The 13677-nt window shown below is 36.1% G+C and overlaps 1 protein-coding gene across 1 annotated transcript in view; it reads left to right on the top strand.

Annotated features, from left to right (window-relative positions):
* The window catches only part of LOC131051276 (uncharacterized), an 82228-nt gene extending 76489 nt beyond the window's left edge, over positions 1–5739 (top strand). The window contains exon 12 of the mRNA XM_057985712.2: positions 5138–5739. Coding sequence (XP_057841695.2) covers positions 5138–5638 — 501 coding nt within the window. The 3' untranslated portion in view covers positions 5639–5739. The remainder of the gene's footprint in view (positions 1–5137) is intronic.
* Positions 5740–13677: the final 7938 nt, after the last annotated feature.

Here is a 13677-nt window from a genome sequence, read left to right as displayed (position 1 = left end):
TTCCATTTTGGGATTCCACATAAATCTTATGTTCTTTGTGTGGATGTGTGCTTGTGTGTTGATTAAATACTTTATCGTTAAGGAAAAAATAGTGAATGCTGCTTTGATGATTTGGGGTTCATATTTGGAGAAGTTAATGACAATCAATGTTTAATTAAGTTGAAATTGGTATATACTAATTCAATCCACGCCCATGCCTCTCCCCCCTCTACACACTTTCAGTATATTGTGTGCCCTTCAATTGGTATCAGAGTTAGGTTCCTTGGAAATGCTTAACTACTTGAGGTAGACTTGGGATGGCACACCCAGGAAGATCCGAGATGGCACATCCATTTGCTCAAGAAGGTATTTCTTCAAACAAAGCACCTCCTTTGTTTGATGTATCCAATTATTTGTTTTGGAGAGTAAGGATGGAAGCCTATTTGATGGCATTTGGATTTGATGTTTGGTAATCTATTGTGGGTGGTTATGAGATTTCAGATTGTCCTCCAATGGATCAAGTTGGGAAGAGAGCATGTGAAACTAATGTAAAGGCAAGAAATGCTATCTTATGGAAGGTCCTTGGTTTCACCACTGTTGAGTTAGGGACGAGTTCTTTTAACTTAGCTGATTTGCAAGGAATTTATAGGGAATTCACTATTTGATCAATTGAGTATTGTACTATGATTTATTGATCCGAGTCTTGTTGATCTTTGGCAAGACAGTTGAAGGAGACTTATTGCAAAAATCAAGAGAAGTTCTATTTTCAGAATTTTTCATAAATAGAATAATAAATTGAATATCATAATCAAATTTCATCATTTTTGATAAAGTTATATTTATAAATATAATACAATTCTCATCTTGAGTTGGAATTATTGTTTTAGGGCAAAACTCAGGAATATCCCAAAGGGACATTACATCCTAGTGATGGTTTGGATCCTATTTCTTGTAGTTGGCTATAACTTCACCCTCAATCTAGAATGCATTGATTTATTATTTGGCTCAATATGGTAATTTGCCATGATGTGAATCAATCCAATGCTCGATGCTTTTGCTGCACCCTCCATTGCTTGTCCTTTTCCATAATCAATAATCTTGTTTTCCATAAGCCTAGTTGTTGGGTCCTCATCCAATCCAATCTAGTCACTATGTAGATTAATCTCATACAAGTTAATCGACTCTTGAGAATTTGTGTCTATCTTTTTTGTGTGAAGCCAAATATTTAATTGCACAAAGATGAGCTCATTCAGGAGCTTTTGTGTCAAGTTGTCATGCATCTTTGTGTGAATGGCCTTAAACAAGTTTAGTTGCACTTATATGCAAAAGTGCTACAAGGTTTGATACAAAACTTGAAAGGCTAGCTTTTGAAGATTTGATGTTTTTTTGCCCCAATCTCCCCACTAAACAGCTGCAAGGAAGACATTCAAAAGCTTGTAAGCAATAATTGTAAGTTTTAAGTGAAAATTGATGTTTTATGTTATCTAGTGCGTGGGTGATTCTCTATTGAATAAATAGTGCTAGTGGCAAATAATAGAGCCTTCCTATAACTTGTTTGAACATATGCGACTCAATAGTCAGGTCCATTGCATCAATCTTAGTGTCATTTGCATAATGCATGCTGAGACAGTCTTCGTAACCTCTCCGTCAACATCATTGAAGTTCTTTGAGAAGAAAAACTTGGGGTTGAAGTATTACCTTGTTGTATGAATGGGTTGGTGGAGTTGATTGTTTTCACTAAGTGCAAAATCTTGACTAAAGGCTTTGACACCTACAAACAAATTAAAGTGTAATTAGAAGTTACAAAAACTGAAATTAAGTGGTACAATTTAAAATTTAAATCAAAGTTTAAAATTACCTTGATGATCTTTGTATCTCTTTTCACAAGGAAATCATCAAAAAATGTTTTTGTGACCAAATTCCTTGGAAATTTATAAAATTTAGTGTTCAATGTAATAGAACTTGAAATTTATGAAATTTAGTGCTCAATGTTATGGAACTTGTCAACAATGAAGAGCTTTTACAAGACAAATCGTCAATCTTTAAGTATCTTGGACGAAGAGTGGAGGAATGATAACTTTTCCCACAATTACTATTGTAAATGCTAGAAGGATACATTTGTTGATCCTTACACAATTGCAATGAATTTTGAAGTTTCTGTTGCTAACGATCAACAAGATGTTGGAAAACTTGCTTTGATTGCATCCTTATGTGTTTTGAAGGTAAAGCTTGGACTTTTCCATGTATATGGGGTGTGCCCTTGATTTTTGTTATAATTTGTAGTTCACTTTGTCATTGAAGTGACTTTCTCTCTCTTGCTGCAACTTTTATTGTGTTTTCCTTTCATTTTTGTTATCCAATTGCTCTAACTTCTAGATTTCATCAGACTTTTGACATTCAAACCCTCTAGGGCATACATGGGCACAGTAATGCATTTTTTCCTTTTGTTTTTATGTTGAAATTTTCTCTGATCCATGGTGGCACACTTTCTCCACTTAAAAACACTTTTGCATCTAATTCAACTTGACATTTTAAGATTTAACTATTTAAGTGACTAGAGTTGCACATGGGAGTTGGAATTACTCTTTTCTTATGATTTTCCATTGACATCATGTCACTCAACCCTCTAGGGATGCCCTGGGGCACTAGGGTGCACTCTTTGATCTATTTTGAACTTGATATAATGCCACTGAAGAGACTTTAGGCTCCTGACGGGGCTTCCATGCACTTTTTCATGTTTTCATTTTGAGTTTTTAGATTTTCATGTTTTCACTTTGATTCCTTATGTTTTTCAATTGACATTATGTCACTGAAGTGAGTTTGGGTGCTCCAAAGGAAGTATATTGTGGTTTTGTTCTGTTTTCACTTTGACATTATGCCACTTAACTGACTTTGGGCACCCTAAGGATGTTTACACTATATTGCAAAATTTGGTCTATATTGATGTTGTACTACCACTCAAGTTAAAAAGTGCATTTTTAAGTCACTTAAGTGATTTCACATTTACATTCATCATTAATATTCTGCTGTTCCCACTTGAGTGGTTTTTTGACTTGAAGTTAACCAATACATGACATTTCCCCTTGGTATGGCACTATTGGTACTTGAGAGACATTTTTGAGTCTTTTTTACTCCAAATATGACATCCTCTCTCTTTGGCACACCATTGCGCACCCTTTCCCTACTTGATATCCTCAAACAATACCTCTACTTTGTTAAGATGTTTCCTAAACACGGTAATGACCTTTCCTTTGCCTTAGAATGACTTTATCGTTTCCTTATTGCCCAAGCTTCTGTGTTCACCCTACTTGATGTGTTGGATAACTTCTTTCATTAGGCCTTGCAATGGTGTTAGCTAAAAATGATGACAATTACATTGAAACCCACTGGGAACAAGAATTGAAGCTCGACTTACAAATGAGAAATGATAAGATCTTGGCTTACAACTTGACATAGTACGGAAATTTTTGTAAGGATACAACAGATTGGCAAAAGGCCATTTTAGATTGTGCATGGGACATCACTGATATGAGTCAGACTGGAGGTGGAAGTAGGCAAGTACATTAGTTTACTAGAGGAATTTTTAAGTTGAAATCCAAGAAAATTGGCTTGTGCAAAGTTTTGCACTAATTCATTGAGTTGATAGAAGGATTGGATTTCTCACTGAGATTCAATGTCTATAATCTCTATCCTTTCCCTAGCAAAATGATACCTTTGAAGTATAAAATGCCACCACCTAATAGCATTGATTGGAAGAATTAGATCCTTGAAAAGCAACAAGATGAAATAGCACATATCATTGTTAAGTAGATTGGCAAGAAGGTTAGGTAGAGCAAGTAGATTGAGAATTTTATTCATTGGAATGGCAGACTCGTAGAGTGTTAGAAGAGATTTGATAGATCAGTAAAGCTAAAGTAAGCTGACTTGAATTGCCAAACTAGTCGTCTTTGAAAGCTTTTTTGTGAGAAGCAAGGTTACAAATATCTTAATGTAGGTGCACCCTAAGGGTTGAGCAATCTTGAATCAATAGAAAAGATTTACTTTCCTTTTTGTCCTTGTGTTGGGATTTTATGGTTTGCAGTTTTGTGTTTGTGTTTGGGAGCTCGAAGAATCTACCATAGTTATACCAGGACCAGCAGTGGGATATTGGCACTGCACAGGCATACAAGGTGAAGCAAACTCTTGCCACTTGTTGCCCCACAAGCTTGGTGAAGCCAGCTAGGATCTAGTCTAGGCCTTGGAACGAGGATACTCGAAGAAGCCATTTGGAGGTCAATAGGTTGCAAAGAACACATCTTGTCGGTTATGTCAGAATGTTTAGGCTAACAGTTATGCATGATGACATACAAAGGTTTTCCAAAAATGGCCGACGAAATCAATAGACGTGGATGTAGGTTGAAAAATCATAAGATCTTAAAGTATTGATGACAAACAAGAGGCTTGGAAAAGATCTTTCATTTCCTACACCTTTGGGGAGATCTGGCATCATTGTGTCAACATTAAATGGATAATTCTCGTTTTAGAAAGGGCCGCTACAGTCATTGCTGAAGTTGTAGTTGGAGTTGTGGGTGAAGTCAAGGTTGAGTAGTCATAGGTATAGCTTGGCTTAAACAAAGGGATATATATTAGATTGTAACATTGAGTCTCTGCAAGTAGGCCAATTGTTGGTTGCGTAGCATAGGTTGGTTGGGTTCCATATATATGTTGGATTGTTTTATAGGGTGTTTAATTCTTCTGCATATAATAAAAACTGTGTGTTTTTGAAGTTCTCATTGTTCTTCCTTGTTCTTGTACTTCATTGTGTATTCTAGGCAATCGTTGGTGGTTCATTTGATCCACTACAGGTTTACATAATTTCTTATCGTGACTTAATTTTGCAGAGAGAGCATGTTGGGAAAAGTTTATACTGAAGAGAATTTTGAACGATGCATTTAGGAATTAGTTTTTGCAATGTTCTTGAGAGTAATCATGTTCATTACATATGAGCAGTGTCCATATTTTTAATAGTATGTTATTTTTCCCCAAATATATGTTATTTGAATGAACAAGGTTTTACTAAAATTTTAGATGCACTTTATACATTTTCATGATGGTATAATGCAAGATGAAATTGAAGTGACCATGAGCTTAATGTCAATGCATGGTGTTTGTTTTGTAGTCATTTATCCCAAGGACATTGGGTCAGGTAAAAGATTTTGAGAAGGACATAGATCAGATTACCAGTGGCAAAAATACTGAAGGTATATACTATCAAACAATCACTGGTCTGAAAGAGGACCTATCTGGCGTGCGCGTTGTTCCTGCCATCTTAGAAAACATGAATGATCAGCTTGCAGAAGGAATTGAGGAATGTCATGCAGATTCAAACTCTGATAATGAGGAGTTTGGAGGAGCTTCAAGAAAGGTTTCAAAAAGTGTCACAATAGATGAAGGAGGTAATGATAGTCAGCTTAGCTCTGTTGATTCTGAGGATGAGGAATCTGATGAAACCGAGGGCAATCAGTTATCATGTGAAAAGAAACATGTTGATAAAAAAGCAATTCGCAAGGAGCATAAAAAGGCAGTAAAGGCAGAAAAGAGGGAAGCTCGAAAAACTAAAATTCCCAAGGCTGTGAAGAAAAGAAAAAAGAAGACATCTAAGGAGAAGATGCGGCACTGAACTATAATCCATTGTTCATTTCTGTGTGGTGTACCATATAGATAAAATCATTAATTGTGATCTATTAGTTTGATTTATAATTGATTCTCTTTGCAGTTTTATTCTTGTGCACTTCTGTTGTTCCAATTGTTCCAATCATCAAAATGTTTAATTTGCTTCGCTTATCTTGATGAAATGAGATTTCCAGAGTCCATAGATAATCTGTAAGCAAGCTTCTGGAAACGATTGTGTGTGACACACAATTGTTTCCAGAAGCTTGCTTACAGATTCGCTTATCTTGTTTGGAATATGGAGATGGCAGCGATTTTCAGGATTACATGGATGATCATTTAACATAACCTCTTTTTGATTTATCTAGAGAATATTGTTGTGGACTTCACATAGTTTACTTATCTGTTGTGTTGCTTGGTTGCACGAGTTAGTGTAATTATTGTGAAGTTCAATTGGAATGGATAATCATGACATTCCAGGAAATCAGATTCCAGTGGTAGCTACATTAATTTTGCCTACTGCCAGCCAACAACATTGCAAAAAATTTGCTGAGAATGTACACATCTGTAGGTTATTCAAGATAGGACAATCATCGTACACATACTGGTGAATTATATAGAGAACTGTCGAAAATTCATGGCTGGTATGAAACTAAAAGTGGCATCTTTGATATTTTTTTAGCTATTTTGTTAGATTATGTATTTCCATGCTCTGCTCTAGTGGGATTGAATTCCATTTGATGTATCCTGTTCACAATGTTATTAGTAATGTTTCATGAAACACAATGAATGTTACAAAGCTGAGGCTGTAGTTTGGTTAGACAGCCTTTTTGCAAAGTCATCAAACTTGACAGTAACTGCTTAAATGATAGGCTTGTTCCTTTTCTGCTTCTTTTAATGGATCAATAGTGGTGTCATAGTCGGAGGATCAATGAAAGATTATCCAACCTTGTAGTTAGAACAAACAAACTCACAACTCAATGGGATGAGCAATAGATCTTTATTTCATTAGAGTCTGTAATATTGCTGCAATTTCATTACAGTCACAACAATATTACAATCTGCTGCAATTTCATTACAGTCACAACAATATTACAATCTGCTGCAATGGGCTTCCAACCTGCTAGGTCTTGGCCATTTGATTACAATGTACAAATTACATAATTCAAAAGATATTGCAATATGATGCCATGCCAACTTCGTTATGCTTCTTATATTTCGTATAATGATCTTCAAAAGTGTATATATATCAGTGCCTGGTCATAGGAATGATCTTAGATGCCACGAAGGGGCACAAAGCTCAATGCCTCATGAAATAAGTTTCAGCCAGCTGTATAGTTGAACCCCCTAAATTAAACATGGTGATGCAAGATCTTCATGTGATGCATGACATAAGGACTCCTAGGTCCAATGTGCCTTGCTATGCATGTAATGGAAATCCATTTAAATAATCAAGTTTAATTGTCAACACATAATAATTCTAAAGACAACTTAATTTAATTATTTATTAATGCAGATTAAAAGTGACTCTTTATGTCAACATCAAATTATAAAGTCAAGTCACTTAATAAATAGAAGGGAATTCCAAGAGACAAGCAGTGGGCGAACGAAGAGTCACAGGTTGAGTTATTTAATAACTTGGATAGGCTCATTTTTTGCATGCTTGGTTATATGTTTGGAGATTGTTTTTTTGGAGAGTTTCTGGGAAGCTCTAGTTTTTCGGCAGGTTGGAGGATGCAAACCCTCAAGCTTGGAGGCAGTGGACGGAAACCCATTGTCAGAGTTATCATTCAGGTGGCTCACTTTGTGCTTTAGGTTTTATTTGCTGGTTGTCCAATCCGACTGTGAATGTTGTGGCTGGGACTGGTAATTTCTGCTGTTGTTCTCTTGAAGATTTTAATGCATTGTTGATTTCTAATATCAGAACTATTATTTCAGTCTGAAAATTAATGAATTTCAGTTTAATTTGATGGTGTATTGAAAACAATTGCATGCAAATTGTTGTTTGATTTTTCTGGATCATTTGGTAAAAATTTGGAACAAATATCTTAGGGGGATATTTCAGTGGTATCAGAGCTCATTCTCCTGCCAGCCTGTGAAGAAGACAAATTTGCGGTAATAATATTAATTGCAGTTCTGAGTTCGATATTTTGGACATCACCGTATAGCATCTTGGCAGAAAGAATTATTAAAGAATGTTGCCTCAATAAATTGTGGTTCTCTTAATTCAATGGAGACTATTACTAAGGGATATGAAATCTGAAGTCAGGAGTGAAATAAATGAATTTTTAATATATCTGCGCGATCGAGCTTGAAGATTAATATTTCCTCTGCATATCTTTAATATCCACGGTGAAGCATTAAAGGCTTTGGTTGCTAAGTAAATCATTTACGAGCCAATACATTTATCACAGGTCAATGCGATATTTCATTGCCGTGAACCTCTGTTGAGCGACTATATTATAAGGTTTTAGTCGGATTGGGGGAAGATTGCGGAGGAAAGATTTCAAGCGATTTAAAACTTTTTGGGGATCGATCTTTATTTGACTAAATCCAAAGTTTGGGCAAAGAGAATATGGAGTGGGTAAAGATTGTGGCGGTTCTTATTCCTTGAAGATGTTTGAAGACATGATTTCCTTCTTAAAATTATCGGGTGTTTTTATCTCCTGTATCAAACTATCGGGTGTTTTTATCTCCTGTATCAAACTATTGTGCCCAAACATTTGTGGGTCCGAATCACATTTGGCCATTCCATTCTATATTGTAACCATTATAAGAAGACGATCATTTGAGGAACTATCGAGCATAGTAAATTTTTGTGCGGGCATTCTTCATTCACGAATATTGTTTTTTTCTGTCGCATAGTTATGGACGGAACCGAGCTCGTTTTGGATGGAAATTCGCATCAAATCTTTGTTGAGTTCACTCGGAATTCATAGCAGCGTATCAGTTGTAATATTCTCGATTGGTGACGACAATCATACTGTGGATGCTCTGAGTTGTGCCGTGGAAGCCAAACTCCTCACCGCGATTATTCATTTTGGTCTGCCGCCTCATCAATGCATATTCCCTATAGGAACCGTTACAAGTGATTGCGGAGGGAATTGTGACTAATCTATCGAGTGTCAAGCAAGCTTGTTCATACTGGCAGAGGGAAAAAACAAAGTAACGGGATAAAAAGAGTCGCAGTTTCGTTACCGCTTCAATTGGTAACATTAATTAGACCATTCACTTTAATTCTAATGAAGGAAGTATATACCCAACAAAACTAACACCAAGAGCCATTATATAACCATGACATATTATAACTTATGTATGCATCATTCCATTAAAAAAATTCAATTCAATGCCCATGTATAAATCAAAAGGCAATGAACATTGGAAATACAACTTAAAAATTGGAACATTGATTCATGTCATTATGTGCCTATTTTATAATGTAGAAAGAGATGATCCACATCTTCCTAATTACTTGTGTATAAATAACATCTTAAAGTGCCTTGAAGCCCTTTGTGACATCTAATGTCAATACATTACATGGAATTGCTAACTAAAAGGAGTTTGAATTTTGCAGTCAATGCTTGAGACACACATTCTTGGTTGGCAATTGCTCATTTTATTGTCCATCTTTCCAAAAATAGTGTTAATGATTGAGAGGAGAGAAGAGTTGATACACCTAGGGAAAAATAACTCAAAGTGTTTTTTGGAAACTTTAATAAAGAAAAGAACAGATGGAGAATAGCATTATGACCCCTCAATAGTTTGAGTATGCAAAACATTTGTTTGAGCAAGTCTCAAGGATTGAAGTGCCTTCATGGATAAATACAACATATAAACTTTTCATGTTACAAGAAGTTGATGAAGGAATCAAGAGGCTGGGTGCAAGAAAAGCTACGAACATAGTTGAGCTTTATGCCAAGTATCTAAAATGAGAGCTGAGAATCTTCGCTCTGCACATTGTGAAAATATTCAATAGTGTTATTTAGAACGGGTTCCCAAAAGATTAGACCACAAAATTACCCATCCCTTGGATGCTAAAAATCTCTCCAATTATTGGACCACAATTCATCAATTCTCTCTTTGCAAAGATGTATGGCAACATGGTGGAACATAGACTCAATAAGTGTGCAAAAGAAAAAAAAAGAGAGCAAGAGGGCAAATAAGTTTCAAACCATAACACTCAACAATTTATCATGATATCACTTTGAGGCATATCATTGAAAACTTTTGGGATGAGAAAAAAGACCCTTATTGTTATTGTTGTTTTGCTAATTTTAGGAAAGGCTTTCAACATGGTTCCTAGACACAAGTAATGGTGTAGAATGAAGGGTCATGGTATTTGAGAGTAATTTAGAGTAGTTGTCCATAGCTTTATGAGGAGGTTCAAGTAAAAAATAAAACTTGTGTATGTACTTCAAAGAGTTTTAGGAGGGGCATTGGGGTTAAGCAAGTTTGCCCTTTATCCTCTACCCTCTTTGGCCTTTATATCGAGAAACTTGATGAAAGGTTGAATATGAAAGGTGCGGACAAATCTTAGGAGAGTATGTTGTTAGGTTTCTCTTGTATGCCAATGATCTTATTTTGATTGCTAAATCTGCTTAAGGGTTGGAAGCACATTTTGTAGGAGAGTATGTTGTTAGGTTTCTCCTGGATGCTGATGATCTTATTTTGATTGCTAAATCTACCAAAGGGTTGGAGGCACATTTTGTTGGAGAGTATGTTGTTAGGTTTCTCTTGTATGTTGATGATCTTATCTTGATTGCTATAAGGGTTGGAAGCACATTTTGTAGCTCATGAGCACTTTTGCAAAGATCTAGGTATGTGAGTTAATATTACGAAGGCCAAGATGATGATCTTCTCCAATAAATGGTAAAATAATTAGTTTGAACTTTATTTTGAAGCTAGTATCCTAGAGGAAGTAATGGAGTATACATACTTGGGGATTGACCTAAATAACAAGTTTAGTAATGGTGCGTCTTTTAAGATATTTGAATAAAAAGTTGAGTAGATGGATACATATTGTTGGCCTAATGTTTTTAAAGATATCTTGGGTGAAAGAAAGAATATTTGGATGAGGCAAAATTTTAGGTGGATGAACACATGGCACATTTACTTGAATGCTTGTCCTAATAAATTTAAGGCCTTTGTTGATAAGTTTTGCAAGGTTATGTGGGCTAAAGACAATTGGGAGAAAGAAGAAATATTATCGTGGAGAATTTAACCCCAACATGGATCATTAGCAAAATGCTTATATAGAGGGCAATATTTTGTGGAGGTCAAAGATTCTCGTTATGCATTTGAGAACTGTAGTGTCGAAAATTGCAACCCTTTTGTAATTTGACCTACATCTTTTGTAACCACTTTGGTGTCCATTCCCCTAGCACTTGAGTAGGCTCACTTCAACCCTTGAATCAACCTTTTCCCTCTCAGGATGCTCAAGACACCTTTCAACAACTATACTTTAGCTTCAGTTTCATGTTACCTGCTTGTTTCCCTTGCCACTTGTCATTTCTGAGCGTGATTTGCCTGGACACTAGCGTGCTGCGCCGATGTCTGTGCTCTGCACAATTGTCCCACGACATCTTAACATTAGAATGTCGGTTTTGAGGGCGCCTTTCCACTTGTCACCTACATATGTTGGTGGAAACAACTCCAAACCTTTCAAACGACTCGCTAGCCCTCTTTTCCCTCATCTTTTCTCTTTTTAAATCTATCTTTTCTCTCCATTCAAGTTCTCTAGTTCCTCCATGCATCCTCTCTGGTTCTCTTAGCTCTCACAACTTTCTCTTGCTCTATCTCTTGTTTGCTACAACACTCTCAAGCTCTCACAATATTCTTTTGCAACTCTCTGGGCTTTCTCAAGCCTCTTTGGTAATATCTATCTATTTATCCTGTCTTTGGGCATCTTGGGATTTATCACACCCCTCTTCTATCATTTATCTTATCTTGCATTTATCTTTTATTCTATCAATCTATCTGGTTGTCTGTGGAGGTGGAAACACCAAAACAGGGATTTGACTGAGGCAAGTCCCCAAGCAGCCCCAAACATATTTTTCTTTCTGGCTTGTGTGCAGGTTGCATTAGGGAATATTCATTTGGCTGGAGGCTTCATATCATGGATTGGTTGTCAAATTATCTTCTTCCTTTCCTCTGTGCCTTTCATTTCATTTCATTTATATGATTGTTTTTGATTAAGGGAAAATAGGTTTTGAAGGGCCCTTGAAACCCTTTACATCAATCTTTTACATCAGAATATAAAATAGATATATCATTGAAAGCCCAACAAGATAGAACGACCAAAAAAAAAACTGGGACTGTTCCAAAAGACAGGGGGTAACCCATACAAATCAAACTAGGGATAGAACTTGACTTCTCAACAAAGAGGAGAGAGCCACAACAAAAAAACAAAGACTACCCTGAAAGACAATAGGTAACCCATCCTAAGACAGGGCTAGAAAAACTAGCCCAAGCAGCCCACTACGAGGGCCCTCAAGATTTACAACTAGCCTTGTGGGAGCAAAGAGTCATATCGAAAGAAGGCTTGGACATCTTTGAATGCTTCCCCTTTACAGTAATCCAACCCTCTTCAACTCTAGCAGGCGCCTCAGACCAATCCAAAGAGCCCAACACCGATCTATCCAGATTGGAAGAAGGAGCGAAAGGAGAGGGAGCAACAATCGTCACAGGTACATGGCCACCATTAGCAGATGGGGCAGGAGAAGTAACAACACCTTGTGAAGCTGTCGGTGGGGTAAGAGACAACAAACCTTTTTCAGCAGAAGAGACAACAACATCCTGTAATCCAACATTTTTAATATATTTGTTTTATATAATTGTTTTACCTTCTTTTATATACATTTATCGCATTTAAATTAATCTAAAACACATATCTATTATATTGTGCCCTTCTGTGCAAACTCTGTATTCTGTCCGTACAGGATGCTAGCGGGTCGCACTGTTGTCCATAATCTACGCACACGTCCTTGTGCAGAGAGCTATCAGTGGATGTACATAGACACTACATCTTGAGTGGAGAGGTTGGTTAGTGAATCTTTGAGAGGTTGTTATCTGCCTATTGAATAGGTTCATTTTCCCCCTCTACAAGAACAAACTCACATAATCTTTGGTGTGAAATAGGGACGTTAAAGGCCAAAAGAAGCTTGAGGAGAGAGGGTTTGTATCTTGTGCACAACAAGGGCTGTTGAAATGGAAAAGCATTTTATTTTAGATTACAAAGCAAGACCAACTACAAAAATATTTTAGTAGAAAACTTGTTTTCAAAATTTATTCAATGAAGATTGGGTGGAGAGAATGAGAGAGCTCATTATTAAACTAAATTGCAAAAGGTTGACACTTCACAAAGCTAAAACAATGAGGTTTGGTGTTCCATAGGCTTCCTTGATCTCGTGGATTTTAAAAGTTTTCTATTTTATTCTAAAAGAAATCTTCATATACCTTCCTTAATTGAAATGCAACATTAATTTGACACTTGCCTAATTTAAGACCAGTCTCACATTTCAAGGGAAGTTATTCTCTGAACGTTATCCAAAAATGTAATTTTACTTTCATTAAAATGATGAGCCACTCTAAATGCATTCATTTAACAATTTATTCTTAATATAGAAATAAATATTTAATTGTAACAAGTCTCTTTTTTTTGCCTTTTAGGGTAACAAATTCTTCATTTTGAGCCAAATTGTTGACCATTCCCAAATATCATATCAAAACAAACTCTTGTCACCATCTCTTACTTTCCAACAGTTACATTTGGAAAAATTTCATTACCTAGAACCATAGGCAAGATGCATAAGTGACTTTTCAACTTCTTAGCTGTCTATATGTGCACTTCAACCACTCCAACCTAAAGCTTTAGATTTTTTTACAAATCTTCCAAATCTCTACTACTCCAAAAGCTAAATTTACGACCTTCATTGTTCTCAAACCCTAGTGCTCAATTTGTTTAGTTGTACACATTTTATCTTCCTTGTAAGTTAAGTATTCCTTGTTTTGTATCCCCTCCAAAAAAAAATACTTCATTCCTATAGGTTA

This window comes from Cryptomeria japonica, chromosome 9 (genome assembly GCF_030272615.1).
Source record: "Cryptomeria japonica chromosome 9, Sugi_1.0, whole genome shotgun sequence".
Lineage (NCBI taxonomy): Eukaryota > Viridiplantae > Streptophyta > Pinopsida > Cupressales > Cupressaceae > Cryptomeria > Cryptomeria japonica.
This window is presented reverse-complemented; position numbering and strand designations above follow the sequence as displayed.